Source organism: Ascaphus truei, chromosome 4, assembly GCF_040206685.1.
Source record: "Ascaphus truei isolate aAscTru1 chromosome 4, aAscTru1.hap1, whole genome shotgun sequence".
Lineage (NCBI taxonomy): Eukaryota > Metazoa > Chordata > Amphibia > Anura > Ascaphidae > Ascaphus > Ascaphus truei.
In genome coordinates, this window is record NC_134486.1 from 204,876,294 (window position 1) to 204,892,532 (window position 16,239).

General features: G+C 40.9%; 1 protein-coding gene across 1 annotated transcript in view; it reads left to right on the plus strand.

Annotated features, from left to right (window-relative positions):
* The window catches only part of LYST (lysosomal trafficking regulator), a 377,263-nt gene that overhangs the window by 308,325 nt on the left and 52,699 nt on the right, over positions 1 to 16,239 (plus strand). Inside the window, 3 exon segments of the mRNA XM_075594997.1 lie at positions 434 to 678; positions 4,797 to 4,863; positions 9,238 to 9,394. Coding sequence (XP_075451112.1) covers positions 434 to 678; positions 4,797 to 4,863; positions 9,238 to 9,394 — 469 coding nt within the window.

Consider the following 16,239-nt stretch of genomic DNA (forward strand, 5'->3'; position numbering starts at 1 on the left):
GTTTAAGGAAAGTTTAAGGCATGTATTCAGAATGTACCTGGGTGTTTCCTGGGTCTTTTGGGGAATTGCCACTGGTTTTTGTTAGAATAAGAGTTGCCTCTACTGTATGCCTTTCCTAAACTAATCCGTTTACAAATCCCAAAGTTTTGTGACAATATCAGAAGAGCTTATGAAGTGCTCGATGTTAAAGATTGTCTGGGCAACCCTTTCCACTTGTCCTGGATTGGCTCTTCTCCCACAGGAGTGCAGCATCTTCCCATGGCATGTGCTGACAAAACAATTTCTCTGTTATAGAAAAATATTAACAGAAAAGTAACTAGCACTGTAATTTCTGTACCCAAGATAAAATGTAAGCTATAAAAATGTTACTCTTGTTGACTTATTCTTTGCCCAAAATATATTTTGACCAATGTCGATTGATATTATTTTCAAGGTCCGCGATGATGTTTACCACAATATCTTGACAAATGATCTTCCCAATCTTTTGGAATATGGAAATATCACAGCTCTGACTCATCTGTGGTGTACTGGACAGATAACCAACTTTGAATACCTTACTCATTTAAACAAGCATGCTGGACGTTCTTTTAATGATCTCATGCAATATCCAATATTTCCATTCATACTCCGTGATTACACCAATGAAACACTTGACCTCAGTGATCCAATAATCTACAGGTAACTTGCCACAGTGATACTAGGTTTGGTTTCAGGGATCCACTAGAATGCCGTGCTGTTTTATGAGGGTCGTTGAAATAATCTTTGAACTGATTTTGCTAATTTGCTCTATGGGATATTGGGAGTTGCCGTCTTACTGTTTTTCCTAGTATAATACTATAATTATACAACACTTCTAATTATTTCATTACAGTGGTACTGCACCGACACACTTTATTCGAGCAAATACCCAGTATGTACCTGGCAGATACCTGGAATGCGCCGCTCCTCACCTCTGACAAGCCCCGTTGCGTTTGTCTTCCCAGCCTGGGTTCATGCCTGGCTGACGGGCGGCTGATCTGTTAAATGATAATGATTAGGATTTAATAGGATGCAATGCTTCGCGTGTCTACCAGATGGCATAAATTCATGAATTGTAATGCAGTATATATATATATACTGTGCAGTATTGCAGCCAGCGGAATAAAATGCTTCAATCCCTGCCTGGAAAATACCTCAATGCACTCGGGCAGAAAACAGTCACAAACCTCAATACACCCGGGTATACCCGAATTCGTGGGACTAGCCGAGCTCGAATAAAGTGTGTCGCCAGTGTATATAACACTAACTTTAATGAATTGGTTGTATTAAACGAGTACATTACCTATGCTGGAATTTTTTTTTTTTTTCTATAGCATGTTCTTGTTATAAGCTGCCATGTGCCAAATAATGTAAGGGTCTGATTAGCTTATGTCACAAGGGCAACAAGTTAATTGTGTGTTTTGCGAAATGTTTTGAAGTGAAACTTCTTAGCTGGTGGTTGCTCATTGGAAAATCTCATAGGGTAAAATGAGTTGAGACTTCCTATGAAACAGAAGTAGCATACTGCGCATGTGCAGTCTGAGGCAGCAGAAGGGGGGCACGAGTTCTCTGTACAGCATTTCGCTCTCCTCTGCGATCCTAGGAAGGGAGGGAGCAGGCCTGCTGCTGCTAGGGGGCTGGGCAGCTTCCTCCATCCTGATTGGCTGCTGCTGTGTAATGCAGCCAATCAGGAGGTGGTAGCAGGAGCCTGGGGATGGGCCCAAAGAGCGCGCTAAAAAGCATGTAGCAGAGAGAGGTGAGGCTGTGTGCCCTGTGTCCTCTGTGGATTTGTTCTGTTTTGTCCTGGTGTCTGTGTGTCGTTTATGGCTGTCCTTTTGGGGGTGAGAATGGCAGGGAGGGAGGATGACGGGAGGGGATTGTGAGCGGATGAACACACACACACATATACACACACACTGTGTGTGTGTGTGTGTGTGTGTGTGTGTGTGTGTATATATGTGTGTTTATATATGTGTATATATGTGTGTTTATATATGTGTATATATATATGTGTATATATATATATGTATGTATATATGTATATATATATATATATATTTACATATATATATATATATATATTTACATATATATATATATATATATATATATATATATATATATATATATATGTAAATATAATACAGAAGTCTCAATGATGAGCACTCAAAATATTCCCAGGCAATATAACAAACTTTAATGTAACATTAAAGTTTATTATAATTCCTGGGAATATTTTTAGTGCTCACCATTGAGACTTCTTTGTTTTGCTTGTGTTATATTTAACATTCTCTCAGAGCACCGACCATTTTCTCTATCTTTGAGTACATCTAATGGTCTTATAAATATCCTTTATAAGAGGTGTTTATGCGGTCTCTACTTGTTTGTGTGTGTGTGTGTGTGTGTATATAGATATATACACACACACACACATATATATATATATATATATATATATATATATATATCAGTGGTAGACAAATGACCAAAAAATCTACTCGCCGAACAAAAAAATCTACTCGCCACCTAGTACCACACGTGTGCTGCTTGGGACAATAGGAGCTCGCCACGATGTTAAATCAACTCGCCCGGGGCGTGCAAATGTATAGGTTTGTCGAACACTGTGTATATATATATATATATATATATATATGTATTTATATATATACATACATACATACATACATACAGTTGTGTGAAAAAGAAAGTACACCCTCTTTGAATTCTATGGTTTTACATATCAGGACATAATAACAATCATCTGTTCCTTAGCAGGTTTTAAAATTAGGTAAATACAACCTCAGATGAACAAAAACACATGACATATTACACTGTGTCATGATTTATTTAACAAAAATAAAGTCAACATGGAGAAGCCATGTGTGGAAAACTAAGTATACCTTATGATTCAATAGCTTGTAGAACCACCTTTAGCAGCAATAACTTGAAGTAATTGTTTTCTGTATGACTTGATCAGTCTCTAACATCGTTGAGGAGGAATTTTGGCCCACTCTTCTTTACAACGTTGCTTCAGTTCATTGTTTGTGGGCATTTGTATATGCACAGCTCTCTTAAGGTCCCACCACAGCATTTCAATCGGGTTGAGGTCTGGACTTTGACTGGGCCATTGCAACACCTTGATTCTTTTCTTTTTCAGCCATTCTGTTGTAGATTTGCTGGAGTGCTTGGGGTCATTGTCCTGTTGCATGACCCAATTTCGGCCAAGCTTTAGCTGTCGGACAGATGGCCTCACATTTGACTCTAGAATACTTTGGTATACAGAGGAGTTCATGGTCGACTCAATGACTGCAAGGTTCCCAGGTCCTGTGGCTGCAAAACAAGCCCAAATCATCACTCTACCACCGTGCTTGACAATTGGTATGAGGTGTTTGTGCTGATATGCTGTGTTTGGTTTTCGCCAAACGTGGCACTGTGCATTATGGCCAAACATCTCCACTTTGGTCTCGTCTGTCCAAAGGACATTGTTCCAGAAGTCTTGTGGTTTGTTCAGATGCAACTTTGCAAACCTAAGCTGTGCTGCCATGTTCTTTTTAGAGAGAAGAGGCTTTCTCCTGGCAACTGCTCCAAACAAACCATACTTGTTCAATCTTTTTCTAATTGTACTGTCATGAACTTTAACATTTAACATGCTAACTGAGGCCTGTAGAGTCTGAGATGTAACTCTTGTTTTTTTTGCAATTTCTCTAAGCATTGCACGGTCTGACTTTGGGGTGAATTTGCTGGCTCCTGGGAAGATTGGCAACTGTCTTGAATGTTTTCCACTTTTGAATAATCTTTCTCACTGTAGAATGATGGACTTTAAATTGTTTGGAAATTGCCTTATAACCCTTCCCAGATTGATGGGCAGCAACAATTGCTTCTCTTAAGATCATTGCTGATGTCTTTCCTCCTTGGCATTGTGTTAACACACACCTGAATGCTCCAGACCAGCAAACTGCTAAAACTACAGCTTTTATAGAGGTGGTTACACTTGCTGATGATCAATTAATCAAGGGCATTTAATTAGCAGCACCTGTCTGCTACTTAGCATCTTAATTCCTATGGAAGCAGTAAGGGTGTACTTATTTTTTCACACATGGCTTCTCCATTTTGGCTTTATTTTTGTTAAATCATGACACAGTGTAATATGTCGTGTTGTTGTTCATCTGAGGTTGTATTTACCTAATTTTAAGACCTGCTAAGGAACAGATGATTGTTATTATGTTCTTTTTCACACGTGTGTGTGTGTATATATATTTATATGTATACACACACACACACATACACATACAGTACGTTCTAAGTCACACTGCATTGCATTTTGTCACAAATTATATGTAGATTTTTATCATTTTGCATGACTAGAGAGTGACAAAATGCTCACACCCTTTTTTTTTTTTTTGAGGGAAATTTGTACTGTATGAACAAATGATGGAGCTATATTTTTAAGATTTTGCCCATATTGCCCTTACAATAATGAATGTAGCTACAGCTATGCGAGAAGCTTGAGGACTGCTGTGTATTGTTATTGCAGTATAATGAGATTCTTCACTAATCATTCAGGAATCGTGCTTTGCAAGCATATACGCTGGAACTCCGTTTTTATTATTACTGTAATGGCCCCTATGCGTATAGATGTCAAACGTGTGAGTTGTAATTTCAGGGACCAAAATACTCTATGGTGGGTGTATAATGCTGATGTTTTAATTGTGCTTTCAATAGCTTGTTTGTTCGTTCTTTAGAATTGTTTCTAAAAGCAATTATTTCTTTTCTTACAGAAATCTAGGAAAGCCTATTGCAGTGCAGTCGAAAGAAAAGGAAGATCGTTATGTAGAGAATTACAAGGTATTTTTTATGATAACAATAAAAATTATCATAATACAGATTCTTTGTCGGTAAAACTAAAAATTATAACTTTTTTTTATATAATTACCTCTCAAAATATTTATCACAGATGGAATGATAAAAGAAGTGTCTTGTTATATTTAAGTCCTATTGTAAGTGTGTTTGCAGTCATGGTATAGTTACAGTAAATATTTCTGAGTACTTTAAGTGAAAATAAATTATCGTAATGGAGGCCAGAAAAATTGAAGTTGAAAACATTGTTGTAGACAACAAAAAATAGTAAGCATAGATTGCTACAAAAGAAGGATCCGCCTTTCCTTCAAAAAACACAACCCAGATAACAAACTATATCAATGTACACCTCAAATTGAAAAATTGTTTAATTAGCATTTTATTTTGGACAATATCAGACCATTGTTCAGTGTTAAACGTGTTTGTACATAATCCAAAATCAATGGTGGCAGCTAGGCAACACAATATAAATAGATACAGTAGGCTATTTGACTTCACAAATAGCGAGAAATTGTACCATGGTACTCCGTATTTAATTAGAATAGAAGTACATCATATTTTGGGTCATAATAACTAAAAAGCATATAGTTATAAGGTGATAAAGGTGCTACCTCAGAAATAAGGTTCTAGCCAACTAATGTGAAATATAGTGGTATTCTTAATCAAAATCCTTAAAGCAAAGTATGTGAATATAGTTTATAAAAGAACTCCGGGTTGCTACAGACAATACCAATAGAATTATGAGTGATTTGCACGGTAACAGTCTGTGCACTCACAAATTTCCAGCAAATACCAAGTACTTAGAGGATGTCCTTAATAGAGGATCAGTTTATATCTTGCAGGAATGGACGCCCAGAATCTTAATAGTGGCACACAATGAATGTAACTCGGTGGTAATCACATAAAATAGAACTAATTATTCATGGAGAGTCTGAGGAGACGCTGATACTCAGCTGGTGACCTGGGAACTTCGCTGACTGCTTCCTCACGTGTAACATCATGGCCTCTCATCCGTTCGTCTCAATTTCCTGGTGGTGCATTCCAGCGTCCACTTTGTTTTCCGCTCCTGTGCTCAAATCAACACATCTTGCAAGAGCTGCTTCTTCAGGAATCTTAACCAATGGGTGTTATTGTACATCATATATACCCATGTACAGTATAGTTATTCCAAACAATCAAATCGCACATTGACATACTGTAGACTAGAAGATGGCACATTGACAGAAGTAAATTAAAACTTTCGTCCTGTTCCTTAAGGCAAACATAAAACAATGTGAATAGAAAGTGTATGGTACAATAAGTAACAGTGCAGAAGGAATGGAGTCCAAACAAACCATAAATAGTGGAAATATTATCTGCAGATTTAGTAAATTATAACTGCAACATAAGGTGTGTGTGTGTGTGTGTGTGTGTGTGTGTGTGTGTATGTATATATATATATATATATATATATATATATATATATATATATAAAACAGTGTTGCACACTAGCCTTCTCAAAATTCTGATGCTTGTCCCATAAAGCAGATAATAAACTTGTATAGTTACCAGAGTAGCCAGAACTGGTCCAGTGGTCCGGTGACAGAGAGACAGCACGCAGCGGTATAGAAAAAAACTGTATTAAAGATAACGCTGGACACCAAAACCAACGTTTCGGTCCTCAACAGGGACCTTCCTCAGGGTAGTTGAGGAAGGTCCCTGTTGAGGACCGAAACGTTGGTTTTGGTGTCCTGCGTTATCTTTAATACAGTTTTTTTCTATACCACTGTGTGCTCTGTCTCTGTCACCATACCAGTTCTGGCTACTCTGGTAACTGTGTGTGTGTGTGTGTGTGTGTGTGTGTGTGTGTGTGTGTGTGTGTGTGTGTGTGTGTGTGTGTGTGTGTGTGTGTGTCCGTCCGCTGAATTATATATATAATGTGTGTGTGTGTGTATATATATATATATATATATATATATATATGTGTGTATATATAATATATATATATATATGTATATATATATATATATATATATATATATATGTGTGTGTGAATATATATGTGTGTATATATAATATAATATACAATATATTTGTGTGTATATATATATTTAAACTTGTATACTTACCATAGTAGCCAGAACTGGTCCGATGACAGAGAGACAGCACACAGTGGCATAGAAAAAACCTGTATTAAAGATAACACAGGACACCAAAATCAACGTGTTATATATATATATATTTATATATATATATATATATATATATATATATATATATATATATATATATGTGTGTGTGTGTGTGTATATATATACAGTTGTTTGAAAAAGAAAGTACACCCTCTTTTAATTCTATGGTTTTACATATCAGGACATAATGACAATCATCTATTACTTAGCAGGTCTAAAAATTAGGTAAATACAACCTCACATGAACAAAAAAAATGACATATTACACCGTGTCATGATTTATTTAACAAAAATAAAGCCAAAATGGAGAAGCTGTGTGAAAAACTAAGTACACCCTTACTGCTTCCATAGGAATTAAGATGCTTAGTAGCAGACAGGTGCTGCTAATCAAATGCCCTTGATTAATTGATCATCAGCAAGTGTGAGCACCTCTATAAAAGCCGAAGTTGTAGCAGTTTGCTGGTCTGGAGCATTCAGGTGTGTGTTAACACAATGCCAAGGAGGAAAGACATCAGCAATGATCTTAAGAGAAGCAATTGTTGCTGCCCATCAATCTGGGAAGGGTTATAAGGCAATTTCCAAACAATTTAAAGTCCATCATTCTACAGTGAGAAAGATTATTCAAAAGTGGAAAACATTCAAGACAGTTGCCAATCTTCCCAGGAGCCAGCAAATTCACCCCAAAGTCAGACCGTGCAATGCTTAGAGAAATTGCAAAAAAAACAAGAGTTACATCTCAGACTCTACAGGCCTCAGTTAGCATGTTAAATGTTAAAGTTCATGACAGTACAATTAGAAAAAGATTGAACAAGTATGGTTTGTTTGGAGCAGTTGCCAGGAGAAAGCCTCTTCTCTCTAAAAAGAACATGGCAGCACAGCTTAGGTTTGCAAAGTTGCATCTGAACAAACCACAAGACTTCTGGAACAATGTCCTTTGGACAGACGAGACCAAAGTGGAGATGTTTGGCCATAATGCACAGTGCCATGTTTGGCGAAAACCAAACACAGCTTACGCGCACAAACACCTCATACCAACTGTCAAGCACGGTGGTGGAGGGGTGATGATTTGGGCTTGTTTTGCAGCCACAGGACCTGGGAACCTTGCAGTCATTGAGTCGACCATGAACTCCTCTGTATACCAAAGTATTCTAGAGTCAAATGTGAGGCAATCTGTCCGACAGCTAAAGCTTGGCCGAAATTGGGTCATGCAACAGGACAATGATCCCAAGCACACCAGCAAATCTACAACAGAATGGCTGAGAAAGAAAAGAATCAAGGTGTTGCAATGGCCCAGTCAAAGTCCAGACCTCAACCCGATTGAAATGCTGTGGTGGGACCTTAAGAGAGCTGTGCATATACAAATGCCCACAAACCTCAATTAACTGAAGCAACGTTGGAAAGAAGAGTGGGCCAAAATTCCTCCACAACGATTTGAGAGACTGATAAAGTTATACAGAAAACAATTACTTCAAGTTATTGCTGCTAAATGTGGTTCTACAAGCTATTGAATCATAAGGTGTACTAAGTTTTTCACACATGGCTTCTCCATTTTGGCTTTATTTTTGTTAAATAAATCATGATGGTGTAATATGTCATGTGTTGTTGTTCATCTGAGGTTGTATTTAGCTAATTTTTGGACCTGCTAAGGAACAGATGATTGTTATTATATCCTGATATGTAAAACCATAGAATTCAAAGAGGGTGTACTTTCTTTTTCACACAACTGTGTGTGTGTATGTATGTATATGTATGTATATGTGTGTGTGTGTGTATATGTGTGTATATGTGTGTGAGTGTGTATATATATAATATATATATATATATATATATATTATATATATTATGATAGCAGACACGTGGAGCTGAAACGTTGACATTTTTGCATTAAACGTTTAATATTTTTGCATAAGACCTAGAGGGCCCGTTATTACCTTCTTGTATCCCAAATAGAATAGTACATTTAAATGTTATTTACTTTTTGTAAGTGTCTTGGGAAGGACCCCTTTTGATTTGATTTTTTTTTCCTAATCCCATGTCTACAATCCATAACATTTGACAACCAAAGTTTGTAAAGATACAGTTTTCTGATAGTCAACCATATGCATCAAAATAAATTTGTAACAGTTGCATGAAGAATCTTCTCATTCTCTTTGATAGTGTGTGTATCATGTTTACCCTTTCCTTATTTCAGTATTTAGAAGACGAGTATTGTAAAGGAGATCGAGAAGATGACCCAATGCCTGCAGTGCAGCCATACCACTATGGATCCCATTACTCGAACAGTGGGACCGTACTTCATTTTCTAGTTAGAATGCCTCCTTTTACCAAAATGTTCTTAGCATATCAAGGTCAGTTCTTTATTAACAGTTTTAGCAATTTGGATTGTTTGTAAAATGTGGCACAGTGTTTGTTTACAAAAAGGGGCTCTGTATTAAGAGATACTGAAGACCATTTTGCTGCTAAATTGATCTTATGCCAGTTAGCATCAGTGTAGAAATGCATCAAGTCAGTGCCACCCACATTGGTGAGCGATTTAGTAAATGTTAATGGGGCATTTCGGAGAAGAGCTGTACTGTACATGTATCACATGCTCATGTGGTTCTGTATCTGAACCTTCACTATTTTCTATTTTACATATTATGTGGCAAAAGAAACAAAAGCCAAATTGCCATATTTTAACTTGTTGATTAAGTAAAAAAAAAATTAAAGTCTATGTCACAATGTGTCTCTTTGGAAAGTGATATACTGTACAGTAGTTCCCAAAGAGCTGAAATCCAAGTATCTAGCAGGATTACAGGTAACCTTACAAAGGTATAAAAATTAAACCAACACATTTTAGAGCCATTACTGCCTTCAACTAAACCTCTTGGTTTGATTAGTAGCATCAACTACATGTTTAGTAGGATTTAGGAAAATCTATCAATCCATAAAAATATGAATTTGAAGAAAATTGTTAGTGGCCCAATATAAAGTTTTGTGCAGAAATTTGACAGCTTTGGAACATTTTAGAATCGTATTTTCTGTCTATTTTCACACCGTCATTAAACCTGCATGGCCATACAATAGTTGAATTGGTAACATTACAGGTAGGAAAAAAAAAAAAAAATACATTTTGAAATCTAAAAAAAAATACATGTTGAAACTTCTGTTGTGAACCCTTAATTTATTAAAGTATTTAGCCATCTTATCAATTGGATGGTCACACATAATCATATACAGTACTGTATGCCAACCCTCTTGATTTAGAAGTGAGACTCCTTGTTTAAGGGATTCTGCTTCCTCCCACTAACCACCCTCCTTTGCATCTCTTGATTGCCTGCTAATTAATGTAAAATAAAATAAATTAATCTGACATTCTTCATACATATACAGTATGAAGCTGCCAGATATATTTCCGCAAGCAAGATATTAGACCTAACTGCAGCATTTAGAGGGAGAGAGAGGGCTCCAGAGGGGCACTGTATGGTACATTTGGAATGGAGTTGATTGGGCTAACCGAATTCTGGGGTGGTTCTAAGGGACTTTTTGGGAGTGTGGTCAATGACATTAATGGGGCAGACCCAGTCTACTGACTGCCCAAGATTAAAGGCAGGCATGTGTGTATAATCTTCATCAAGGAGTGAATAGAACTGAATGAAACAAGAGGCCCATGTATGTAGTAACGTGTGTGTGTGTGTGTGTGTGTGTGTGTGTGTGTGTACACATACACACAGACAGTCCTCAGTTATCCGACACATGCTTTATTGAAAATAGCGTCGGAAAGCGAAACCCATTTTCCCATAGAATCACTTATACATTGAGGTTACATTCCTGAAGGCCTGTTTAACACACAATGACCCAGAGTATTGTACTTGGACAATAATATATGCAGTACTCACAGCAATTATGATGTATAAAGATTATATTTATTGAATACAGTACTGTATTTTAAAATTACACAGTACAGTATGTGTATAAGCAATATCAATTATTGGTGGAAAGGAGAAGGTGCTTGGGGGTATCTTGGAGGGGATTGGGAAGGGCTTCTTTGACTGGATTGGGAAGGACTTCTTGGAGATGATGTAGATCAAGCATGTCAAACTCAAATGCTAACAAGGGCCAAATAAACAAGGTTTAAGTCTAGGTGGGCCGCAAAAAAAAAAAAACTTACATTTTCATAGAAACGTAGGTTTATTTCGAAAAGTAGTGTGTGTGTGTGTGTGTGTGTGTGTGTGTGTGTGTGTGTGTGTGTGTGTGTGTGTGTGTGTGTGTGTGTGTGTGTGCGCCTCACAAAACAAAAAAACAAAAAAAAAAGCCAGATGTGAATGACTTTTGAACCCATTAACCAGTGTCAGGATGCCCCTCTTGATTTCCAAAGCAGCAATCCCGCCTGGAATCTTACCTGATCCGTAGTCCCTCAAGGTACTATACAGTAAGGGGAGGTGTTTCCTACCTGTCTTCCGATGTCCCCCGTGAGAAACTTGAGTCAGATCCGGAAGAAAGCAGAATAGGTTATTTCGGTGTAGGTATAGGGCAGTTAAGATAAAAAAGAGAGGCAGAGAGAGAGAGGCAGAGAGAGAGGGACAGAGGCACAGGGACAGAGGGACAGGGGCACAGGGACAGGCACAGGGACAGAGGCTCTCCCTGACACTCTCCCTCTCCCTGACACACTCTCTCCCTGACACTCTCCCTCTCCCTGACACTCTCCCTGACACTCTCTCCCTCTCCCTGACACTCTCCCTCTCCCTGACACTCTCTCCCCCTGACACACTCTCTCCCTCTCCCTGACACTCTCCCTCTCCCTGACACTCTCTCTCTCACTCTCCCTGACACTCTCCCTCTCCCTGACACACAATCTCTCACTCTCCCTGACTCTCTCTCTCTCCCTGCACTCTCCCTCTCCCTGACACACTCTCTCCCTCTCCCTGACACTCTCCCTCTCCCTGACACTCTCTCTCCCTCTGCCTGACACTCTCTCCCTCTCCCTGACACTCTCTCTCCCCCTCTCCCTGACACTCTCTCCCTCTGCCTGACACTCTCTCTCTCTCCCTCTGCCTGACACTCTCTCTCTCTCCCTCTCCCTGACACTCTCTCTCTCTCTCTCTCTCTCTCTCTCAGACAGACACACACTCTCTGACACACCACACACACACACACACACTGACACACACTCAGACACACACACACTCAGACACTCACACACACACACACTCATATACACACACACGCCCCCCAGGTTTACCAGGCTTCATGGAGAATGCAGTATCTCCGCCGGGGTTTTGACTCCGCCCCCGTTTTCTCCCACACACGTCACGAGTGCAGATTGACTGCACCCGACCACCGTACGCCTCCAGCCCCTGCAGGCCAGATTTTACTTCCGCCCGTGCTACTCGCTTCCCCCACACCCGCGCTCGCTTCTGCCGCGGCCAAAACTTTTAACCACTGCCCACGCGCTCGCCGACACACACGACCGCCGCGCTGGTTGTGAGCGGGCTGCAAAAATATCCGTTGCGGCCCACGGGCCGCAGGTTTGACATGCCTGATGTAGATGGACTACTCCCAGGAGTCCTAGTTAGAGTTGATGATTTGGTTTTCTTGAAGCTCTTTAAAGCTGCAGTTCAAGCTCCTGGGTTTTTTTTTTTTTTTTTACTTCAATAGTTTCATGTGGGCAATCTCTACTTACCTAAAGAACTGCACAGCTGCCAGTCAATTCGTTCTCCGTCTATTGATAGACGAAGTTTGGCAACATCTTTAGATCTGGGGAATGTAAATGGTTGCTATAGGAGCAAACATGCTTGTTAAAATAGAATACAAGAAAATTGGTCTTTCAAAGTTGTTTTTTTTTTAAACAGAAAATGCTAAAAGTATTTTTTCTTACTACAGAACTGATTTATTTAAAAAAAACACACATTCAGGATACTGCTTGAACTGCAGCTTTAAGGAAGTCTGGACAGATGCTTTATTTTTCTGCCTGTAGATGTCTCTGTAACAGCTGATTAGGTTGGACATCCCTCGACTGATTGAAGTGGGGTCATTTTTCTTCAACTATGGCCAAAGCACTATCAATGTGCTTAAATGCCTCACACAACAGTTTTGTTGTTAAGGATTTATGAGGAGGAATCACTTCAACAGATTGTTGTGCCTCTTCATCTGTAATATTTTGCTGTTCTAATTGCAGCCGGTCTTCATTGCTTAAGGCCTTGCCTATAGTGCCGTCGTTGGCGACGGCGACACGGTGGGTGACGTCACCCGTTGCCGTCGCCACCGGCGAAAGTTATGTTTCGCCGGGCGGCGGGGTCTCGGGATTCCGGTAATTTGATTTGTTCAAGGGACGTTGCTCCGTCGCTTTGTCGCCGTCGCGCACACTATTAAGCGTACGCGGCGGCAATGTATTTGTTTTCGTGCGACGTCGCCGGCACTATAAGCTCGGCCTCACTCCTTAGAATGTATTGCCAGCAACTCATCAATATCCTCTGTTTCCACCTCTAAATTGAGATCTCTACCCATTTGCACAACACTGAGTAACCTCTGCAACTGTCTATGTAAAGCCTTGTAAATCAGAGACAAAATCAGGGCCCAATTTATGCCAAACACCATTTAATTTAGATTGTTTCACATCATTTCATGTCTCACCCATGTTTTTCACTGCATTCAGAATGTTGAAACCCTTCCAAAATTCGCCTGGTAGGCCTTGAAAGAAGCAATAATCCCCTGGTCCATAGGCTGGATTAATGATGTGATGTTGGGGGGCATGTACCCCACCGTAATGTTTGAATGTAAGTTTTTGAGGAACACGGGATGGCCAGGAGCATTGTCAAGACTAGCAATGCTTTAAAAGCAAGATTATTCATCTTGCAATATAATTTCTTAGCAGGAATAAAATGCTTTTGGAACCAGTCCTCATAAACGCTCCCTGTTACCCATGCCATACGGTTAGACTTCCTGATCACTGGAAGCGTGGTCTTTGCATAACCCTTAAATGCCCATGGGTTTTCTGCATGGTAAACAAGCAAAGGTTTTAGCTTTAAATCACCTGCAGCATTTCATTCAAGAAAAAGAGTAAGCCTGTCCTTTGCAACTTTAAAACCAGGCATAGATGTTTCCTTTTTTGCCATGTAGATTGTACTGGTCGTTTTTTTCCAGTAGAGGCCAGTCTCGTCTACATTGTGCACTTGGTGAGTGCAATAGCCACCATCCTCTATAATTGTTGATAATTTAGCAGGGAAAGTTTTAGCTGCCTCCTCATCAGCACTGTCATGTGGATTATATTCTGTGTCGGAGCCCAACAAGAACCACAGCACTGCAATCCAATCTTTATACAATAGAGCAGAAGATATAATCATCCAAAAATAGGGGTGGAAACAGATAACGAACTAAATAGAAATGCTGCGGGATCAGGTGACGTTGCGTTGCTATGGCAACGTCACGTCATGACGCCCAGAACGGCGGAACCTAGGTTAAGGGGGTTGCGTGCCGAGAGGAGGACAGTCGACACAGGGCGCAGGAGAAAAAGATTGCGCTCCCCTGTACTAATGTGTGTGTGTGTGTGTGTGTGTGTGTGTGTGTGTGTGTGTGTGTGTGTGTGTATATATATATATATATATATATATATATACCTTTGTGCCAGTATCAAGTAACGCCGTGTTGCCATGGCGATGTGTCACCCGAAGGTGGCTGAGTCACGGTAAGTAAGTTAGAAGCCACGCGCAGTCACCTGGTATTTAATTTAAATGCCTTGGGGAAGAGAGTTCGGGGCCTCTAACCGCTGCAGCCCCGAAAAAAAATCCTGCGCACCCCTGCTTTGGGCAGTTAAAATGTGGAATTCATTACCCATGGAGACTATGATGGCAGATACAATAGATATGTTCATAAAAGGTTGGACATCTTTTTAGAAAGGAAACGTATACAGGGATATACCAAATAAGTAAACATGGGAAGGATCCAGGGTCAGGAACGAATTTGTTTTTCCCCTTATGAGATTTCATTAGATGATATTTCACTGGAGTTTTTTTGTTTGCCTTCCTCTGGATCAATATACTGTAAGTACAAATATAGAATAAAGTATCTGTCATTTAAATTTAGCAAGACAGAAGGAAAAACAAAACAACCAACACAAATAAAAAGGCAAATGGTTTGTGATCCGTGATCCCTCAGATATATCAGACTAGCTGATATACCCGGCGTTGCCCGTGATTGCAGGGGCGGGGTGCGTGAAGGGCAGGGAGGGCGGGGTGCGTGAAGGGCAGGGAGGGCGTGGTGCGTGAAGGGCAGGGAGGGGGGGTGCGTGAAGGGCAGGGAGGGGGGGGTGCGTGAAGGGCAGGGAGGGGGGGGTGCGTGAAGGGCAGGGAGGGGGGGTGCGTGAAGGGCAGGGAGGGGGGGGTGCGTGAAGGGCAGGGAGGGGGGGTGCGTGAAGGGCAGGGAGGGGGGGTGAAGGGCAGGGAGGGGGGGTGAAGGGCAGGGAGGGGGGGTGAAGGGCAGGGAGGGGGGGGTGAAGGGCAGGGAGGGGGGTGAAGGGCAGGGAGGGGGGGGTGAAAGGGGCATGGATGGGGGGTGAAAGAGGAAGGTTGGGTGGGAGGGGGGTGAAAGAGGAAGGGAGGGTGGGAGGGGGTTGAAAGAGGAAGGGAGGGTGGGAGGGGGTTGAAAGAGGAAGGGAGGGTGGGAGGGGGGTGAAAGAGGAAGGGTGGGTGGGAGGGGGGTGAAAGAGGAAGGGTGGGTGGGAGGGGGGTGAAAGAGGAAGGGTGGGTGGGAGGGGGTGAAAGAGGAAGGGTGGGTGGGAGGGGGGTGAACGAGGAAGGGTGGGTGGGAGGGGGGGTGAACGAGGAAGGGTGGGTGGGAGGGGGGTGAACGAGGAAGGGTGGGTGGGAGGGGGGTGAAAGAGGAAGGGTGGGTGGGAGGGGGGAGAAAGAGGAAGGTTGGTTGGGGGGGGGTGAAAGAGTGGGTATTGAAATATAGTATAGGGTAACATTGGTATAAATTGTCACATAGTGTTTATGAAGAGGTAATTTGTATACAAAAAATAATTTATTTTTTGTAATAAAGTAGTATGGTGGCGGGACATGCGCGTTGTGCATGAGGGTAAGGGGGATGGAGAATGGTATTCGTCCGCGGAGTGCAGAGAGAGATGGCCGTGCGGAGCGCAGACGGAGATGGTGAGCTATGGTGATGGTAATGTATGTTGTTGATGCATGAATGAGGGTGAATGTAGAAATGTAAT